Here is a 21,441-nt window from a genome sequence, read left to right as displayed (position 1 = left end):
CTGCGTATGTCCCTCTGGACTCCCCTGTGTCCAGTTTGGCAAACCTCGTCTGGCTGCTGAAAACACAGTATGTGGTTTGTGTTTTGAATTCGCTCATAATTCGGGCCTGCAGACAGAAATAGCTGCGTGCTCACTCGCAGCGTGGGCGTAGCTCTCGACACCGCTTTGTAGTCTTCTTCACGGAACAAACGAGCGGGTCAGCGGGAGGGTAACGCCGACAGAAAGGCACCCATGAAGACAAAGAGCTGCTGAGGTGGCTGCTGCTCCTTCCAGCTGTTTTGGGTGAGAATCTAATCAGAGGAAGGTTAGCGAAGCCGGGCTGGTCAGGTGTTCTGGTCCTGATCACATTTAACCGTCTATATTTAGGTTGCTGCATTATGTTACACACTGCTGACCCACACACAGGAAGACCAAATGTCCATGGCGAGTGCTTCTTTAGGAAGCAGATGCATCATGCTTGCCTGTGTGTGTGAGTCATTACGCTGCCAGCTGCCAGAGGGGAGAGCGAGGGCCAGAATGGCCTACTATCCTTTAGGGGAAGCATCATTTCAACATTTAACTAATGACTGACGCCCCAGCAGCCAAATGTCTGCTCTCTCCACTTCATCTCTCCTGCTCTCTCTCTCTCTCTTACACACACACACACTATGACAGAGGTCACCTCAACCCATTGTTGGATGTGACAGGCACATCACACACACATAAACACGCCACACTGTGCAGATGATGATGATAAGATACATCCATCAAAAATAAAATATTTTTTAAAAAAAATCCCACAAGTTCCTGAGTTTTGGAAGTTCTTGAAAAGCAACGCAGGAGCAAATAGCGGCGGCCGGTTACATCTGTTTTCCTACCGTATCAGAGGCAAGAGGGACGTGTGCGTCCAGGTTCACGGGGTCCCCTACAGTGCTGGACATGGGACCGGGTCGTAGTGAACAACTGCAGGTTGATCATTGTGTATATTAATGATTATTGGGTTCATTTTCAGTGAAAGTGACTCAAAAAGACATTAAAACATTCTGGAAGTTCAGTTCAGCCTTAAAAAGACGCAATGAGTAATTTCTGGTCTTTCATGTGATGACCTGAATTTTTCCAGTTCGTCCTTTACTTTATTATACTTGTTTTTTTTCCCTCTTAACCTCCTGTTGGTGAATCACAGAAACTCAGCCACCTACATGAGTACACCTTCTATATGCTGTTGAGATTGACCTTCAGGCCGCAAAGGAAGAAAAATTGATGTTTTGTTTTGTTTTTTTTAATTGAATTTCATGCCATAAAATTGACATGAGAAACACATCAAAACCTCCACTTTCTTATTCTTACACAATTTAGTTATCAAGAATCCTCCAGCAAGGCACTGAGCTTTACTCTCCATGTGGAGGTGAAGTGCCTGCAGATTTCTCTCGACTAAGGTCTCATACTGACCTCAAGTGGCTGTGGACTGGTACTGCAGTTGGAGTTGGAAAACAGGGTTTCGATGAGAACTATTCCCAAATCATGTTTAAAAAAAAAAAAAAAAAAGAGCAAAAATATGATGAAGGTGACACGTGTTTTCATCCTAAAGCCGTGCTCCCTTCTTTTTAAGCCGCCGACCAAGCTGCGATAGAACACCATTCACCGTGGGAGGTTAAATTAAGAAGAGATGAAGGACGCAAGACCAAAAATACCTTAAATTCATTTACTTAAATTAAAAAATGTACATCACATTATCCTTTACAATACAGACATGTCTTTTAAAAACTCAGTGGTTTTAGTTGACGTCGCTGTACATTTCTGTAATTTGTATACAAATTCCTCTTTGACAAAATAAAAAGGTCACGAAAGCGACAGATGCAACGACGGTCAATTTTTCGCCCTGACAGTGAATGCTTCGCTATGCACGTCACCGACTGTACCACAGTAGAGTCTCAGTCCACAGAACAGGACTGGATCATGAGATTCTGACTTCGTAACACTTTCAATCAACTAACGAGACTCTCTACATCTCTGTATTGTGTGAAATGGTGTACTTGTACATTCACCGTGGACCACTGGGAAGTTGAAATGCTTTTGGTGGAACCCCTAAAGGAGCATTTACAGCGAGGAGAACACCTTGAGAAGGCAACACCACTGTTTTTGACAGAGTCCCCGTCACGCCTCTTCTCTGCTGAGAAGTCGAAGCTAAAAGGAATTCTTTTTTTTTTTTTTGGAAACACACTTCTCGTAGTTGCTGAGAGTTAAGTTCAGTTAAGTTTTTTGTATGAGCACCGTGTAGCTCACTACAGCGCCACCTGCAGGCCACATTTAGACTCAACAGGTTCAACCAGCAACAGAGCAAACCAAAAAAGAAACTTACATTTCTAATAATGCAAACAGCTTCTCAAGAACTGGTTCATACTACGTTTAGATGGGATTAGATGATGTACTTCTGAGTACTCAAATGTTGTTAATACTGATGATTTTAACCGCACAGACGTGTCTGTTCCTTTAACGTGAATCTCAATGGTTATTTGCTGTCCGTAGGACATCTGGATTTCATTTAACAGTGAGCTTAGCACAGTAACTAGAAAAAAGGTCAAACCGCTAGCGTAGCGCTGTCCTAAGCGAACTAAATCAGTGCTAATCCCAGCTAGCTTCTGCTGACACTCGCACAGGTGCGTCTCATTTATTTTAAACCAAATTTATTTATTGGTATCCTAACAAAGTTGATATCAAAGGTTCTCATTTGCTGTCCTCAGGACATTCAAATCATATTTGGTAGCTAGCTTAGCACAGTGGCTACAAAGGAGGGTACAGTAAATAGCTAGGATGGTTTTGCCCCAAGCTAACGAAATTAGCTAAACACAGCTAGCTTGGTGCATTTTTTCACCTTGTTCCAGCTGATTTTTGTTTTTTTAATTTTTTTTAAAATTTGGTACACAGTTTCTCATCCGTTGTCCTCAAGACATCTGAAGCAGTTGATGGTGTAGCACAGTGACTACAAATAAGGGGAAACAGCTCTGCCCGACACTATGAAAATCAGTGCTAATCACAGCTAGCTAGCGAGCTGCCGGCTCTGGCATGGGTGCATTTACTGGACACTACTCTTTAAAGTGCTTGCAGAATCCACACTTTTTATTTCATTTTTTGAAACAAATGAACTTCTTAAAAGTGATTTTCTGAAACTACAGGTCAAAAACACTGATGTTGCCGTTTCAGTCCATGGCCATCTCTGCTCTGAATGAAGCCTGTAAAACGTCCACAGCACCGTCCCCAATTATTGTGATGGGAACTTTTACAAGCAACATCGTGTCTTCAAATTTCCTTTTGGTCGGGGGAGCAGAGACAGCGATGCGAGCGCAGGGGAGCCAGTGACGGCTTAGATATTATTTCCAGAACAACGTGCCAGTTTTCATGACTCCGAAGTCAAAGGAACTCAAACCGGCTTGTAAAGGAACAGAAAACAACAACAACAACAAAAAAAAAATTTTTTTTTACAACCTTCTGTAAACATGAGCATAGGCAGAATATGGCAGACAGAAAATTAAAGATTTGGCAAAAAGGGAAAAAAAAGAAAGAAAGAAAAGAATTTGCTACACATATCAAACATGATACATTCTGTGCTTCATCTGAGCGCAGCCTCATCAGCTGATTTTCAGAGTTAACAGATTATAAAAGGCTTCAGGTCAAAGCTTCAAGACTGCGATGAGCCGTCAAATCACATCATGAGACAGCCGCCATGGCTGCGTTTAACCTGCCGTTTCCCGCTCGCGGATCAGAGACGTCTGAGCTGAACAACAGCAGGTTGGGTGCGAACATCTAACAACGATGTCAACGACAAAAAGTGTGAACTGGTCCATTGAATGACAACAACTTCATATCCAGTCCTTAATGATGACGAGAGGATTTGTATCGACTTTAAGAGAGAACCGTGACATTTTCAGTATTCAATGCCAGAACCTTTACTGAAATGAACCCTCTTCTATTCTCGGTGGACAGTGATTAACTTCCGTTCATCGAGAAATGAGTGGCCGGCGAGTAAAAATGACCAGATTCCAATGTCAAAGTCTCCCTTTTAACAGTGTTTTTGGAAGATGTACAAGAAAACTAAAGCTTGTGCTGCCAAGGAGCTGGGAGTGTGGACTAGCTAACTAACGGTCTTTCAAAATAAATGTCGTCTCTCCACTCATCTCACTTAAAGTGTCTGATGTAGTTTGGCATTAAATTTCAACGTATCAAACCAGGTGGCAGGAGTAGAGACCAGCTTCACTCTCGCCAGCAGTCTTAAAATAAAGTGACGTTCAAAATATCCGCTTCAGTCTCGACTTCATAGACGACTGCTGCAAAATAAAAGCATAGACAACCTGGAACAGGTGGAAAAGTCACGGTGGCGTCACAGTAAAGCGAAACAATAAACATGAAAGATCAGGGATTTTCTAAAACTGAGGGATTAATTAATCCAGAACTTAATCTATGTTTCCACCGCTGAAATACTGCAGATCTTTCTATACGTGAGGGTTCTTTGTGGGCCGACTGTTTTATTCAAAGTGCCTCCTTCTTCTTTTTCTTCTTCTATGGTCAGTTTAAAGGTCGTCTGGCTCACGTGCTCCATCTTGTGTGAATTTGGTGAGTTCAGACTGTATTTGTGCGGCGAGCAGGATACGAACCCGGGCTGGCTCCAGCAGAATACGTGACATACCAGCGCTGGCTTTGGATTCTCATCCCGATATCGTTTGCGAACACTGACTGATGAATTCCAGCTTAACTCGCAGGTTTTTATGTAAATGTCAGGAACTCCAGTTCTGTTAAAGTGCAGGGAGAATACCATGAACGCGAACAAAACTACATTACTCTCTATATTTACAGCTTGTGCCTTTCAACGAGAAGCGTGCACGCTCTCTTTGCCGATGGCCGTCAGTGTCTGAACCATCGAACAGTGGTCTCACCATCAGCAGCTCCAGGACCAAAGGCGGTTACACAGACATTTCAAAATAAAGGCATTTCTGAGGGGGAGGGGAAAAAAAGAAAGAAAAAAGAATCACATCACATTTAAGACACGCGTACTAACAAACACTGAAGCGGACGCCGAGGGCAGCATTTGTTCAATCGACAACTAAAAGGTCGCTGCTGAGATGTGTGTAGACGGACAAGGAGAAATCAAGGTTTAGGCAGCAGCCATGTAAACTAACAGAAAGGCTTTTTGTCAGACAATGGTGGTCTGACATTTTCACAGCTAATACTCAAAAAAAAAAAAAAGCTCCTTTTTTTTCTGGGCTACGCCACGAGGCACCAATCAGCCTGCTAAATGTCAAAAAACGTCAGAGATGTTGGTTGATGGGGTGACTTATCAAGCTAGACTTGCACGTTGGTTCCTACAGAGCTAAAGGATCCGTTCTACAGCCACGCCGAGCGCTCCTTCCTATCGCCGTAGAAGCCACTTTACTGGCTGAGGGGAGGGAAAAAAAAAATAGAGCCACTTGACACAGTTTAAGACTATTTCTTCCACACGTACACACACACTCGCACATGCAAACATCGACTTCTATGAGAGGAAACCAGTCAGTAGGTCAGTCAGGTGGGAGGGGAGAGCCCGCCCCCTCGCCAGCCTTCAGCTGATTGATAAAAACACTCCTTCCTCCCAGAAACGGTCTATTTTGTCAGTGATGTAACTAAATCCGACTACGCGTGTAGGTGACACACCAACATGTCCCTCCATCGTAGCCAATCAGAGCTGAACATCCGTGAGGAAGCCGACGCCCATCACAAGAGCAGGAGTGCAGTGGTCCGGTCTGCTCCAGACTTCAGGCGCCCCCTACGGAGACGTGTTGGTGAAACGTGGGGGTCTAGAGCTCCGTGCTGGCCGGCGGTTTACTGGTGGTCATGATCTTCATGTACTGGGTGAAAATGGCCTCGAAGGCCTCGTCTCTGTGGATCATGGCACCGAACACCAATGGCTGGAGGACACAGAGAAGCCCGGTCGTTAGTGTGTGTGTCTATAATCGGAGATATTTCTTCACATGAAGAAATATAAGAAATATTCCATAACTCAGTTGACAAAAAAACAAAACAAAAAAATCAACAAACAAGATTTTCATTTGGCTTAAAAGAACATTTAGTCACTGGTGACTCGCTCTGGTGCACAGGACACTCTAATCACAAGAGAAAGCCTGGACTCGGATCAGTGGTGTGCTGTCACTCAACTCATGATGTTGATTGATAACCAATAAGAAACTTCGGTGCTGTGTATTAGGAAACATTTCCTCAAGGCTTTCCAGAGACATCGCCTCAGTGCAGTGACAGCGACCTTTGACCTTTGACCGACAAAATCATTCCGGTTCATCTTTGAGTGGCAGTGAATTTGAAGAGACGTATGGAAAACCCCAAACGCACAGCAATGCCTCCAACATACGTCTGCTGCTGCCTCAGAGGAATAAAAACCCATCAACACTTTTTTGGATGCACAACATGTTTTACAATCGACACAAAAGTTAGAATTTTAAGAAAGGCATTAAATATAAGAGTTATTATACTATTATCCCCTCAAGTTTACCTTCTGAGTAGAGGGAGTAGCTATGGAGATGCCCATCCCGCTTCCTGGTAGGACTGACAGCACCTTGTACTGAGGAGTGGCCGGGAGAAGAGCTGTTAGTTTCATACCATTTGAATTTCTAAATAATGCTCTCAAATGCCCTTTATTAAGATGTTTGAATAAATCAGCGATCACCTTCTGAATGTCAGTGATGTCCACCAGCTTGATGACTTTATTCTTCTTGGAAGAGCTGGATCTGGAGCTGGAGCTCTCGAAGCACAAGTAGCTGACGGAGACGGAGAGGGACAACTTTAAGAAAAGAAGCCAGCAAAGGGACAGGAGGTCTTTTCAATGATGCATCCAAACAGGCGAAAAAATATCAGGATCAGGACTGCAGCAGCCACAGTCTATCCTTGACCTATTCCTGCTTCTCCTCGTCTACGTCAGTGTAAACATGAAGCACTTGCTGGGTCACAGGGTAGCGTTTTACTCTGGAAATGCATTAAGGGAAGGAAAACACGGTGACGATCCTGCAGAGGAGAAGATGAATGCGAAAATGGAGGATGTGCGTATATTTATCTGTTTTTTTATGTGAGAATGTGTTCAAAACTGACCCGTCCGTCTCGCCTAAAGTCAGCTGAGATAGGATCACACCCCCCCCCCCCGCCTTAACAGATATGTGGTATGGAAAATGGATGGATGGATGTGTTGAAAACTGATGTGTGAATAAATGGGGCACTGAGTCCCTACACAAAGCCCTCTGAAGTTTGTTTTTACCGTTGATCCAAGAAGACGCGTCTGAAACAAGCGCACCCTTCCACCTCTCACTGGCTTATTCAAGTTCAGTAGTTTATCAAGTTTATTTTTTTGTTTTCTGCATTTTGAGTCACTACAAGGACTGTTCTCCAAGGGGAGGGGTGTCCTACTTTCTCCACTGGCGACTGCCAGACGAATGAGAGAGAGAGAGAGAGAGATGGAGGGAGAGAACACGTAGGGTCCTGTTTCTCAAAAACCCTGTCCCACTTACTTCTCTGTGACATACAGCACTCCATTCCTGATGTAGTCAGTGGGCATCTTCCTGTCCCGGTTGATCAGGCAACACCTCCAGCCGTTCTCACACACTGAGCACACACACACAGGCCAGAGTGCTTTGAAATCACACTTCTAACTTTTGATGAAACACAAGATGCACTTTGTGTCAGAGAATTGTCACTTTATTTGTTTGACGTTGCAGTAAATTCTCTCACCAGCTAGAGGGCGTTCTGACTCCGACAGGTTGAAGACCTCATGAAAAGCCCCCTTCTTTGTGCTGTGGGAGCGACCTGTTTCCTCGTCTCTGTTCACCCCGCATGGAACGGTGGCGAGGCTGCTGCGAGACGCCACCGGCTGAACCTAGACAGAGGAGGAGGAGAAGGAGGGGCAGGAAAGGAAGAAGGAGAAAAAAAACGGGATGAGGGAGAGACAAAAGAAAAGAACAGCAGGAAGATTATGAGCAATCGGACTAGTTAGCATACAGGCTACATCTAACAGGGCTGCCATTTGTGACCAGAATGTAACCTGACCCTTCAGGTTTGCGATATGAGCTTCTCTGCATGTGCACTTCTTCGCAGCAGGCGCAAGTGTGACGTGCAAAGCAGAGTGAAGCCATCATCCATTCAATTACTTCTATATTTCCAAAAAAATAGAGGCTGTAGGAGGAGATTTTAAGAAGCTAACAGCAAAGACAAGTCAGGGTCACGTACTACGGGACAGAGAGGATTTGCTCATTAAATAACGGGCAAGGTGTTACTCTATCTGCATTTTAAACACACAGCTACGTTTTCCCACGAAGCTTCTATGTCAATGGATCAAAATGTCAGTATCTATTTACCCACACACACAATTAGCATTCACTGTATGACTTACAAGAAATCCTAGAAAATTAAGAAGAGCAGAACAACATTTTGATCCATTTACTTTTATCACTGATGGCCAATCCCAAGGTGTGTCACGCTTTGCATACACACGCGCGCACACACACACGCTCTGAGGTGAGCTAGTGACACACCCAGGCACAGTAGAGGAACCAAAGGGAGACACACTAGAGTCCCTACCTTCTCTGTGGCAGAGAGCTGAGAGAGAGAGAAAGAAAGGACAGAGGACACCTGTGACTGATGCCACAGCAAAGACACACACTTGCTTACACACACACACACACACACACACATGCGCGCGCGCGCACACACACACACACACACACACACACACACAAAGGGGTCATGGCATTTTTAATGTATTATTGACAGAAGTGATGATATTTTGGGGCTTCACTGATCCCTGTGCCCTGCCTCGGGGATCAGAGTTGGAAGCCAGACTGACAGGTGGATTTTTGCCCATATGAAAGACGGATGATGACACATCTAATATGTCACATCTGACTTTCTGCAACATTTTTTTTGGCATTTTCAACATGGCTGAACACCAGAAACTTGATCATCCACCCCCTCCCTTCAATTGACTGAGATTCTTCAAGTCGAGCAGTGTAGCAGCTCAGGCATAATTACTGTTTATCCACCCCTGGAGAACTGGAACCTGCAAGTATTTTCTGCAGGAGACAAGAGGAATACGGTCTGAAGCATCTTTCAGGGGAGAATGTAGGTGTTTAAACCTTTTCATCTGTGGTCATTTATGGCTTGTAGCGATGCATGCTAACTTAGCTGTACCCGCTCGCAGAACCTCACATTTCTGAAATGACAACATCTCATGTTTAACCACTACAGAGACATTTGAGCCTGCTGGCCCTCATTGACAACCACCTGCTTTCAAAAAGCCGGTGAGCAGCGAGACATGCTGGCTTGGCAATTGGCTACATATGCTTGCTGCATCAGGGCCCATGGTACCCCAAGCAGAAACCAAAACCTCCTTGAGCTAGCATTGCCTGCTAAATGGAACTGCACATGTTAGCTTGCCTTGCCACTTGCTCGCTGCTTCCCTGTGTTATTTTTGCTGTGACTGAACTAGTGTATTTTAACAGCCAAACCTAAACTGAGTCTGGGATTTCATGTTGTTGTTGAACCAATTCATGAAAAATTAGGGCATGCGCCAAAGCTACTGAAGCTCTCCAGTGGGCCTCAGTGGCATCAAGGCAGTAGCAGCTGCAAGGAATGTGACGCAACTGCAAAGCCTCTACAGGTCTGGACTTGATTAAACTTAGACTTTTTAGATAAGCAACAGCTTGAACACAGAGTTATGAAGGCAGAAATAATCCTCCTTGTGTTATGGACATATTTTGTCTTAAGCTGTGCCAAATGGTCTGAGTGAGTGTGAAAGAATTCATCTGAGAGAGCAAGAACGAGCGAGAGAAGGCGATGGTGCGCGAGACGTGTGGGTGTGTATCTCACCCGCCGGGACACGGTAGCATTGGTCCTCTCTTTGAGCTGCGGGTCAGTGGGAAGGCTGTTCCATACGATGTAGGGGGTGTCATACTTGTCCCGTAGCTTTGGACAGCTCTTGAACAGGAAGTCTATGATGAAGAACTTGATACCGGCATACAGGCCTGAGGAGAAAAAGGGCACATGTAAAAAGATGGAAATAAAAACGAATTCTTGCCATGTGTGTTGTGTTTCGCTGAATGAATAAACACAACCATTGTATCAACAACATTTTTTGAGCCCGCAGCAGTTTGGAGATGATTTGTTTTCAACGAATAGCATAAACTGATGACATCATAGCAGCTACATAAGAGGCCGATGAATTTACTTACTTGTGTGTGCTGAACTGAATGTTAAGTACAAGCACTGATCGAAGGGCAAGATGTAAAGATGTGTGTGTGTGTGTTTTTGTGTACGCCTCACCCATCATGAAGCCCATCAGTTTGTATGGCAGCACGCAGGAGGTGATGAATGTCACCCACAGGCAGATGTAAAGTTTCCGAGTGCTCTCTGGCTGTACCCACATGAAGAGGCTGACAAACAAAACACACACACACACACACACACACACACGTATTAATGGTTCCAAGTGTTTTTGGACAGTAAAATCAAATGAAATACAACTCATTCACTTACTTCTTTATCTTCTCTAAAACATCAGCCATTTTACCAAAAAGGTTCTGTAAAGAGAGTTGTAAGAGCAAACACGTCATCAACGAATGTCACTCCATGACCTGAGCAGGTTGAGGGTAGAAGTCGGCACCCACCTGTGCTTTTTGTGCAACATCAAGTACAAGCTGGAATTTTTCAGACACAGTCAAATCTTCCTTTGGAGGCTCCTGTAGGACACAAGAGAGCAACAAGTTAGGGAGAGCTGACCTCCTGGGTCAAGCTGAAACCCTCAAGGCGAGGCTGTGGGATGTCCTCTTACCATGGGCTCAGAGACCTCAGGCACAATGCTCCACTGGATCCTCCAACCTCTGGATGGTGACACAAAGACAGGAGCAGCTGTTTAACTACTCTAAAACATCTCAACCTCACTTTGGGGCGACCAGGTGGCCCAGTTTGACGGTCTAAGACCATCAAGATTACCAGGAAACATGATTATGCCGTAAATCATAATGAGGCCTCACTTACATGCATTTTGCTGTTATATAACTTAATTAATGTTTGGCTGTTTGCAGGTGTAAACACAAACCGTGTGAAATACACAATCAGTGTGAAACTCGCACTGACAGCACATCTGCAGCAGTATTTATGAGGATTATATACAAGAAGTATAACGGACAAAATTCTGTCTCAGAATACGCAGCTCAAAGAGAGCATGGTTTTATTTTTGGTTGTTGTTTTTTTTTTTATCTGCACGATGGTTAGTAGGGGCAACAGCCAACTTTTGACAAGTTTGGGAGTCAGGACTCCAGCATAAAGTATAACGCATAGATATGCTCCAACAAGAGCTGCAACAATTATCAAACAAAGGAAATTCATCGCAACTATTTTACTTTATGAACCATTTCAAAAACCGGCAAGTTCCAGAGGTGTACATAGCAGGACTTGTTATTATATGATGTTTTCACGTGTCCTTTGACACAACAAAAATAATCTGCAGATTAATTGATGATGAAAATAACTGCTCGTTTCAGGCCTTTCAGGTATCCTCCCCTTACACAAAAGAAAATATACTCATTGAAAATGGAAAAGTGGGTGTTTCTCTACAGAACAGAGAACAACTTTACCTGGCAATGAGGTAATTTAAGGACAAGCGCAGGATAGCCAGGAAGAGGAACATGGGAATGGCCCAGCCATGCCAAGCAGCATTCATGTAGATCTGCAACACAACATCAGACGCTTACATCTCTAGATCTACAACATGAACCCTTCAGTGTGGTTGGAGACGCCCAGCTGTTACCCAAACCTCATTGGACAGACCTCTACCAATAAAAACTGTGTGACTCCCTGTGTGTGAGAGCAGCGTAATGACAAGACTTTATCCTGATAGAGGTCCTTGGATTTGTCATCTAGGAGATTTATTCTGACACTGACGTACTGGCAGAAGAAGACGAAGATGCTATGAGAGTCACCTATCAAGGCTTTGGCAAGTGTGGCCACAATCACTGGGGATGAACTTGTTTTAGCATAACGACTCAAAGTACTGAGGATCTGATGAGACTTGTCAGGTCTGGGGCCGAGCCCCTGTGATTTATCACCAGAAATGACTTTGCCATTCGTTAATTAAGATGTCATTTACAAGACTGATTGGGCAAAAAGAGTACATTTGTAGAACTCAATGTTAATGTTTTCAGCGGTGAATCTTGCACTTCACAAATGCAAAGGTCGAGTGTTTACGCCAACAAAGTAAGACGTGACCCCCTGATGACACAGGGTCTATTCTTAGGCTATTTCTCCGGATCTTCTCGCAAGATCGCAAGGATTCAGAGACTGTGTGCTCTGGCAGCCACGCACTCGTAAAGCTGGGGTTCTATCCATCACTCTCTTTTTTTTATCCCTTATATCCACGAGAGACTAGAGGAAGCCAAACAAATGATGGCCCTCATGGAGCTTCCTGAACTATCCAAAGAGGCACAGAAGCCAGACTGAGAGGAATGGCAGGCCTCCTCTGCATTGTAGTCATCAAAGTGAGTGGCCTAAGCTGTCAGTAAGATTATATCTTCCTCTGGAACCGAGCCGGCCACGGGTGGCCTGCGAGGATCAGCCTTCCCTGCATCAGCACGCGGAGGGTTCGGAGAGGGGACTTCATATAAGGCCAGGTCAGCGGTTAACTGATCCACCATTGTCGAAAGCTTGTGATGGCTGGCCTTCATCTGATCAGGGGCACTGGCAGCCTCCGTGGCCAACTGCTAGTCTGCTTATGCCACCAGTGGTTCCACCTCAAACAGTCCAGCACCATTCAGTGCCCGAGGCATAAAACTATAACTCATGCATGGGTCCTTTCAAGTGACCCTCCCACAAGTCCAAGTCTGATGTCTATTCTGAAGATCTTGATCATCCTGGTGCTTCAGCGATGTCAGCTCATCATAACAGTGTCCCCCACTGGTTAATGCAACTGTGTTTTTCATGTTTTGTCTCGCTGGCAAGAGCACTGATGCTAGAAAAAACTGTTCGCACATCTTACAAATTAACTGTCAGTGCAGCCATTCCCTGAAAACCCTGCTGTGCTTTCCACACATGTGGAACGAGTAGTACTGCATTTCAGCACCTGTCTGTGTCCGTTTCACAGTTTAACACCAGGTTTAGGATTAATTAGGAGAAACTGAGACTCACAATGAAGGCAATAGCAGAGGTGTAGACGGAGTGCCAATTAGATAAGGCCGAGAGGTTCCTTAAGAAGTTGGTGACAGGCCTGGCGCCTCGCTCTGAAACAACAAGGACAGGGTGATTACTCAGGTCCAGGTCAAATACAAACAACAGATAAGACTTCACATTGATTTCAAGGATTTCATCTGAGCCGAAAAGATTTACTACTTCGTATAGTTTTGTATGGCTAAATTCTACAACATGTTACGATCACTCATCCACTGCACAAATAAATTATGTTTTGTGGTACATAATTAGCAATCTGGTTGGTATAAAAGCAACATCTTTCTGTAGCTGCCATCAGAAGCTGATGATGCAGCAACAGTAAAGTTAGAACTGAGAACAGCCAGAGCTCTATTTGTAAACGGTTACTCACTGAGTCGCCTCATATTTTCTGTCAACCTGGAGGGAAAGAGAAATAACAACAGTTAGGACACATCCTGCACAAACCAACAGCTGCTGCTTCATGTGCTGGAGAAAGTGGTAACACTCTGGCAGCCCGGCATGATTTACTTGCTTTATGGAGGAGTAAAGAAAGGATGGAGAGCAGAATCTTGAGAATTCTCTTGTTATTTAATAGTACACATACCCCACTAGACTGTGGCATTTGTCACTTTAATGGTCTGCATAATGATCTTGTTCTTCAAGTGAAAGCAATGTGTTATATGTGACATCATTATGGACGACTGCTATATGACGCCATGTTTCCTTGAGCTACCACAGGATCAATATCTGTGGACAGATTATTCATGTTCTGTATCAGACCAGCTCTTGTACACACACACACACACACACACACACCTTTTAGCACTTAGTGGTTCCTCAGCTTCCACGGTGCTTTCCTCGGGCTGGAAGCGGAAATCTTCGATGTAAACTCCAAAGCGCTCGTACAGCCACTTCTGCAGCCGCGAACTCCACACTTCCTTCTGCTGCTTCTCTGCTAAAGACGACACAGAGACGAGGTGCATCAAGGATAATGAACAGAAAGGGGAAAGCCCTGGGTTCGTCAAGCCCGAGTAGGCCTAGAAGACAAGACAAATACATGACATGGAACTGAACGCTGATAAAGACAAAAGGAAGATGTTGGCATGTTTTCAGGCCAGAGGGAAAGAGGCGTCAAGCTTATCTTTGTGGTCTTTTTGCTATCAGATATGCCTTACATACTTAGCTTGCATGTGGACCGTTGTTTAATACCCCGAGCAACGGCTGACATTTTGTCAGGCAACATCAAGAGCCATTGCTACATCTGCCTGAAACGGATGTGTTCATTGGGGTTGGGTAACGAAAAGGTGTTTAAATCCAGCACACATAAAAATGGTGCAATGAAGCTTTTCTGTGCACAAATGTGCCAATAAATCTACAACAGGTTTTCACTCCACCAAACCATGTGATAGTGTGTGTGTGTGTGTGTGTGTGTGTGGGGGGGGGGGGACATGACGACTTTATCGTTCTAGTGGTGCACCTTGTTCTCAAAATACGTTGAATAGGTGCAGAGCTTGACAAGTGTAGCAACGGCACCGAAAGCAAGCAGGGTTAGTTTCTAATGCTGCAATGACCTTCAGTTGCCCCGGTGTTACAGAAGTGTCCACCACTAATGGACAGTAATGCAGCCACAGCCGAGTGTGAGCCAGTCACATTTGGCTCAGAGGAATAATAAACAGAGTTGTAAAAGACTGTAATTGTGGCGGCATTGAAAGCTCTGAACGGGTTTTTTTTCCTCTCCCGCTGCGTATTTATTTAAACATCTCTGAGCTGATGATGTCACTGTGGTGGAAGCATTTACAACAGTCCTATCCCACGTGTTTGCCCTAGATGAAGTGATCTACAATCATAACCTATTTTCCAAATGAAGCCTCTACATCTCTCGCACTCTCTCGAAAAGCACACGCACGCACACGCACACACTCACCAGGGGAGGTCAGATTATGACAGGATGTTAGACTGCCCCAAACCTCACACTGAAATAGTTTTGGCGCATGAGAGCAGATAACATAGCAAATTGCAAAATCCCCCTGTAACTACCCTCACTGTGGATTTCTGTTGCCATGAAACAGACCACCCTTCTCCTTCTCTCTCTCACACACACACACACACACACACCTATTATGTGCCCTTAAATAACCCATCTGTCCCGTCCTATCTACCTACCTCCTCCTGCTCACATCCTACCATCACCACCCCCCTGCGCATACTCATACACACTAAAGCAGTCCTCTTGATTTCCTCCCACATTCAGAAGACGTCAAAGTCTGCCTTACCCACTCACTTCCTGTCTGCCCCTCAGGACTCCCACTCTTTCCCCTCCCTTCCCTTCCCTCACTCTCAAGCTCTCTTCCTCCCTCCCCTGCGGGTCTTACCTGTTCCATTGTTAGAGGGCGACTGCTGTTTCCGTGGAGGTTGTGGTGGGGAGTCCTCCAGCCTGAGAGGAAAGCAGAGAGAGGACACGGGGGTCATCTGTCAGTTGTTGGTCTCTACGGCCAGAAGTGAAATGTCTCAAGCTCACACACTGACACGTGAAGTGCTGCATATGCACTTTAGGAGGAAATGTGTAGGTACAGAGAGAGATTGAAAAAGGTTTTTTTCCTGTCAAGTACTCAGAAATAGAGCTCTTGATTGGGTTTTCTCTTCTGCATTACTTCTTTGTGACTCCAGAGAGCAGACAGAGCCAGCTACACATGTAGCTAGGAGCCAACGGTTACTGTCCGAAGCAAAGCTGTTCAAACTCTCAAGCGTATCAATTTATATAATCCACATATTCTTTATCCAGCTGTATGCTCCCTAATCCGCATGCTTTGGTTTGTGCATAGGACAAACTGTAATATTTACAGTGAGACGCTAACGTGAACGAGCGAGTTAGTTCAACTCGGCTAAAGCACTGAGGCAAAGAAGATGTGGATTATATGGGATGGTAAACTTACATAGGTCGCTATTAGCTTCAAGCTAAATATACATGGCTGGCTCTTTCTGCATACTGAAGTCACAAAGAGGAAATCCTATTTCTGAACACTTCTAAGGCAAAATGTAATTTTAAGTATCACTGTATCTTGAGGTTTGTGCGTTCATGCCTCCAGCAGAATTCCAGAGACTTGTTTTCATTCCCATAATTCTGCGATGTTGCAGTGTTACAGACTATGACCACCTACACTATTCTTTTCACACACGGAAACTTCCTAGTGAAACCAGAGTGTTCTAATTTTGGCCATCAAGTTTCCTCTGCTGCCCTCGCCTACATCTATCCAGTTGGACGATGGAGAGAAGAGATGAACTGAAGAAAACTCACAAAGGGTCACAGCATGTTACTAAATCCTCAACTGCCTTCCACATGCTTCAGGCCACGTTTCTATGTTGGTAATCACTTGGAGAGCATCTGTGGAATTTCCCACCAGTCAGCCCAGAAACATCATCTGATCACACAGACAGACAGACAGACAGACAGACACACACCCTTGGATGGTCCTCAGCTGGTGCCATAGGAAGCATGCTTCTGCTGACACCAGCGTGGCTCCCGAGTCACAGTGTGCACTTGGCTACGTGGAGAGGCACATGATGTGTTGCTGCTCTTTCCTCTTTCGATCTAACACAGATCACACACCCCAAACACACACACACACACACACACACACACACACACACCCACACACACACACACACACACAAACACACCTCCTTGTGGAATTCCCCGCCCACCAAGCTGTTTGGGTCTATATTTATAACGGAAACCTTGGGTAGCACTGGAAGTAGTGCGTACATACACACATGCACGCACGCACGCACGCACGCACTGGAAGTTTGGTGAACCCTCACAGACTTTCTCTGGTTTTGCATAAATTATATTGTGGATCAAAGTCTTAAAACTACATAAAAGAACCCCAATCAACAAATTACTCAAAATCTAATTGATTTATTCACAGAGGAAAGTTATCCACTCTTAGATATAGCAGAAGGAGCCCATGGCTTCAGTCACTGGTCTGTGTCTCGGCGTCAGACTGAACATGGAGCAAAGTGACTGATCAGTTTTGAATACAATGACATGCAGGATCACGTTTCTCCTCATGCTGCCTGTTTGTCAGATAGTAGTGCTCGTACTTTTACGCTGCTATATTTCAAAAGGAAATTTACTGGCAAAACTGAAAGTTGCCGAGTAAATGTGGCAAACCTGATGATTAAGTACTTTCAGATATGAAGCTTTCCCACTTCATGAGGACACAATAAGAGTATGGACAAGTGGGTCTGACCGTGATCTTTAGGTTTGAGGACCGAATGCTCCCAAGCACTGGAATACTCAAATATCATGGAGAATATACTTCTGCTATTCAGATACATTCAATATCAAATACTTCCCTACTTCAACTTTTATCTGAGCGTTTCCACTTTTACTTTAGTAAAGGAACTGTTCTGTTCTGTTCCGTGTGTGAGCAATGTTCTGCGGAGCTGAAGCAACAACATGAACATGCAATGACACCTCATATTGATGCCCAAAAGAAGAACACTGACGGGTTCACAGACGTTCAAGGACCACAGTACAGTCTGGACTGATAAACTCTGCTGAACTGAAAATGGGACTGTTTCCACTTCCTGTCTCATTAGGACAGTAGTTCCCGTCTTGCGTCCTCTGACTTCTATAAAAGTGAACCACCATGGAGAATAAATCTGTTTGTAGTTGGTATTATCTCTGCATAGTCAGCAAAATCTCTTTTGTACTACAATTTGATTTTAGCCAATGTCAATGAGCTCCCCATAAATAGAAGAACAAGTCGACCACTTTAACGAATGAAGACAAGTGATCCTGCACACACAGTTGACATCTGCATTACAATATCAAAACTTTCTATTTGTTTGTGCAGTAAATGAATGAATGTTTGAACTGGGAGTCACACAGAGACATAACACATACATTCGGGTCTTCCATGACAAACATATGAAGGCCTTGTTCACGTTATCAGCACTCATGACGCTCTTTGTCTCGTCTCTCTCACCTGGACTTGAGCACCTCGCTCATTTTCTGCTCCAGGTCTAACCGCTTGCTGCGCTCCCTCTCCAGCTCCTGCCGCAGGGAGTCCACATTAGTCTCTTCCCGTAGCTTCCTCAGTTCCTCCTCTGGAAAGCACAACACAAACACTTGAGATGAGTATTTCCGACTGTAACATACACAACGCTGCAAACTGAAGAGAACAACAAAGCTTACAGAATCATGGCAGGCCTTTGATGACTGTAATTTATGTAGAGAATTTCCTCCAGCATGTTTTATTTAGTAGAGAATCAACAGTAATGTAGCAGCAGAATACAAAATACAATAAAAAAATATGAGTGGAACACGCACTGGTGGTGAAAACAGGTTCAGCTGCCCTCAATTCCACCCTCCTTTACACACTCATCCAAGGTAAAATATTTCATCAGGAGCAAATACAGTTTCATTTAGGGGTCATCTACAAACTAACCTGAATATAAATATGATCAAAATAGAAAAAAATGACAGTCCTGGGGTCAACTTTGATATCAGAAGACTAATTTCAAAGCCCTGCCTTTGCTTCTGTCTTCTGCCTGTCTTTTTTCATCGCTCCCTCAATCTATCTCTTTCACCTTCACCTCACCCCCACTCTTCCTCCTTGTCAATCATCAAGTGGTCTCAGGTATCAGGACTTTCTAAGCCCGGGGTGCAGCCTCAGCCGTGTTTCTTCTCACTCTATTGTCCCTGACTAAAGGCACACATGAATATTTAAGGAGGGAAGGCAATCAAAGCGTGTGCAAAGGCAAGGGTACAAATACTAGCAGGGTGATGTGTGTGTGTGTTCCTCTTAAATATACCCAGGATCCATCTGGAACTTTGCTGGAATACATTACACGGTACCTTGACTGAATGAACACCAACATAAATCCATGTTGAACTTGAACACACACACACACACACACACACACACACACGTACAACCTCTCTTCTTCAAAAAAAGACTACTCTAACAAATAAAAAAAGAGAGGATTCATAGAACAAACATTGCGTTGGCAGTTTCTCTCTCTCTTTCGTCATCACCTAATCTCATATCTCGCTCTCTTCTATCTCTTCTCATAAACACCAATAAAACATTAACTGGCAGCGCCTCCTGCAGTGACAGCATCAGCTGGATTGCTGTGAGCTCCAACTGAGGGAGCACATACATCATTATCTCCACATCCCATATAATTTACAGAATGCAATCTTTTTTATGCTTTGGCCCCCACAGAGGTCTGAATATTCAATGTTCCAAGACAGTTGTTTGTGAGTGAAATATTTCCAGAAGGGTCAAAACATGGTCCTCTAAACTTCTGTGGTGTTGAGTGAGTGCGCAGGGTTTGTGTTATTTATTGATGCAGGGTTTTATCTACCCTTGCACCTGTGTGATGTGCATATAGCCATTTTCTTTCCTTCCTTCCTGGGTTACAGCCATCATATTGTCACCCCTCCATCTGATCAGTCCCTCTCATAGATGCCACCATCAGCATGTTTACTAGGCAGTAACGTGTGTGTTCTTCTGTACGCGAGTGTGCGAATGTGTGCTCGATACAAAGAAAGGAGAGGTTGGCCAAAGGTTTGTATGGGTTAAGCAGCTTAGCTAAGCTAAGTTGCCAAGTGCCAGGAGATCTACAGTCATTTGTAAACCTATTACAGAAATAGCAATCCACACACAGCAATGCACTCTGGATGCTGTAGGCAAAACTACACCAGTGTTTATGCTGCACTGAAGGACAAGCTTGAACCTAAATAGACGCTCCAGTATCACTGGCAATATCAAAGACAAAATGTCCTTCCTGCCAAACAAAGTGATGTGGCTCTAAGTTTGATTCCTGTTTAATATGGGAGTGCATAATCACAGGTACGTGAAATAAAAGGAAAAGATGTAACAAGTTTCTTTCAAAAATGTGCTTTTCAGTCTCCAGCAACTCCTGGGGAAACTACTGGGCTCAAGCAATAATATGGCCCATAAAACCAAGATAATCAGGTGAAAGATTGCAAAAATGCTTCCTGGGGCTACAAGAAACTGCAGAGCTGCAGCATCTTTCTTTAACTATCCACCATGATGAACGACACCTTACAAAGTGCATGGATTTCAATTCTTATCTCCATGTTTCCTTCTACTCCACCCTTTTCCCTCCCTTTGGGTTCCTTCCTTTCACACTAGCCAGCTCCCCCTTAACAACGAAGAGATGTCTCACGCTCAATCCATAATTGTGTACCAGATACAGCAAGTGTGTGATATGGCACAGCAATACGCAACGTGTGTCTGAAAGAAAGATGAAGTACAATCGGCTTTTCCTGCTTCCAGAGGCCATCCACATCAGATATCAGTCAACAGCTCTGTTCTGCTACTAAAATTGGATTAATGTCTTCTATATATAAATCTTTATCCTGGTTACCATATCACAGGGTATCTGGCCATTCTAAAGTCGAGTAGCTAGACCATTTATCTGTAACACAGACAGGGGGATTAGCTGAACGCCATGCCAGGAGATGCCACTTTTAATAGCGCTGACCTTCTCTCCCATGTGGGCTTTCAATGAAACTCTAATCTCTGACAAATACCTGGGAAAAAAAGCTATTTGGTATGAGGTCCAAACATATACTGTCTGCTAATACATACCTAATCGTGACAGAAAATACTGATGGTGTTGAGGGCTGGACAAACTGAGTGAATGTGTTTAGATTAGAGAAATACAGGGCATTCAGAAGCAGATGAGGTTATTGTCAAAAGGTAAATATGGTGAAGTTGTAGTTACGAGGCTGAATTTGAACTCAAATTTTAAAAAGGTGAGTTTTTCTATGATTGACTTTTAGCTGAATTGGATTTGAATAACAAGGCGTACTTGAAGCAGAAATTGAGGTTAAGAGGCTGATTGCTGTGAACGGGCTGGTTCTGGTGAGCTGTTAGGGAAACTTCAGAGGAACAGCTGTTGCTCAGCTGAAATTTCAGCATTGTCTTGTGTTTTCCTGCTACAAAAACTATTTGCAGATATGCTTTAACACCTGGTTGTAGCCCAGGTGGCACGACAAAGCAGCATGCATGGCAGAGTGTCATATGAGACACTTCTGGAATCAATTTCACCAGAAACACTATGTAAGACATGAAATTACACATATAATGTTCAGAGCTGGAGTATTATAGCATGCTGTCTTGTCCATAGCAAACTCAGTAGTCTTCTTTCGCCACTTATTAGCAATCACAATTTTCAAGGCACATAAAATCATTCACCCAC

The 21,441-nt window shown here is 44.1% G+C and overlaps 1 protein-coding gene across 5 annotated transcripts in view; it reads right to left on the bottom strand.

The window, feature by feature from the left end:
* Nucleotides 1-2,173: 2,173 nt before the first annotated feature.
* The window catches only part of gramd4a (GRAM domain containing 4a), a 42,298-nt gene continuing 23,030 nt past the window's right edge, over nucleotides 2,174-21,441 (bottom strand). For 2 of the 5 annotated variants that reach the window (XM_086201138.1, XM_086201142.1), the window contains 17 exons: nucleotides 18,192-18,312; nucleotides 15,573-15,634; nucleotides 14,017-14,155; nucleotides 13,592-13,617; nucleotides 13,183-13,274; nucleotides 11,637-11,728; nucleotides 10,832-10,880; nucleotides 10,668-10,739; nucleotides 10,537-10,580; nucleotides 10,324-10,433; nucleotides 9,871-10,025; nucleotides 8,584-8,601; nucleotides 7,738-7,882; nucleotides 7,518-7,611; nucleotides 6,686-6,776; nucleotides 6,512-6,580; nucleotides 2,174-5,915 (listed from right to left, as the gene is read on the bottom strand). In XM_086201138.1, the coding sequence (XP_086057264.1) occupies nucleotides 5,805-5,915; nucleotides 6,512-6,580; nucleotides 6,686-6,776; nucleotides 7,518-7,611; nucleotides 7,738-7,882; nucleotides 8,584-8,601; nucleotides 9,871-10,025; nucleotides 10,324-10,433; nucleotides 10,537-10,580; nucleotides 10,668-10,739; nucleotides 10,832-10,880; nucleotides 11,637-11,728; nucleotides 13,183-13,274; nucleotides 13,592-13,617; nucleotides 14,017-14,155; nucleotides 15,573-15,634; nucleotides 18,192-18,312 (1,490 nt within the window). In that variant the 3' untranslated portion in view covers nucleotides 2,174-5,804. The remainder of the gene's footprint in view (nucleotides 5,916-6,511; nucleotides 6,581-6,685; nucleotides 6,777-7,517; nucleotides 7,612-7,737; nucleotides 7,883-8,583; nucleotides 8,602-9,870; nucleotides 10,026-10,323; nucleotides 10,434-10,536; nucleotides 10,581-10,667; nucleotides 10,740-10,831; nucleotides 10,881-11,636; nucleotides 11,729-13,182; nucleotides 13,275-13,591; nucleotides 13,618-14,016; nucleotides 14,156-15,572; nucleotides 15,635-18,191; nucleotides 18,313-21,441) is intronic. The other 3 variants (XM_086201139.1, XM_086201141.1, XM_086201140.1) reach the window with 3 other exon arrangements.

This window comes from Aulostomus chinensis, chromosome 4, assembly GCF_037954235.1.
Source record: "Aulostomus chinensis isolate RoL2024-O1b breed Wild chromosome 4, RoL_Achi_v1.0, whole genome shotgun sequence".
In the NCBI taxonomy this organism is placed as follows: Eukaryota; Metazoa; Chordata; class Actinopteri; order Syngnathiformes; family Aulostomidae; genus Aulostomus; species Aulostomus chinensis.
This window is presented reverse-complemented; position numbering and strand designations above follow the sequence as displayed.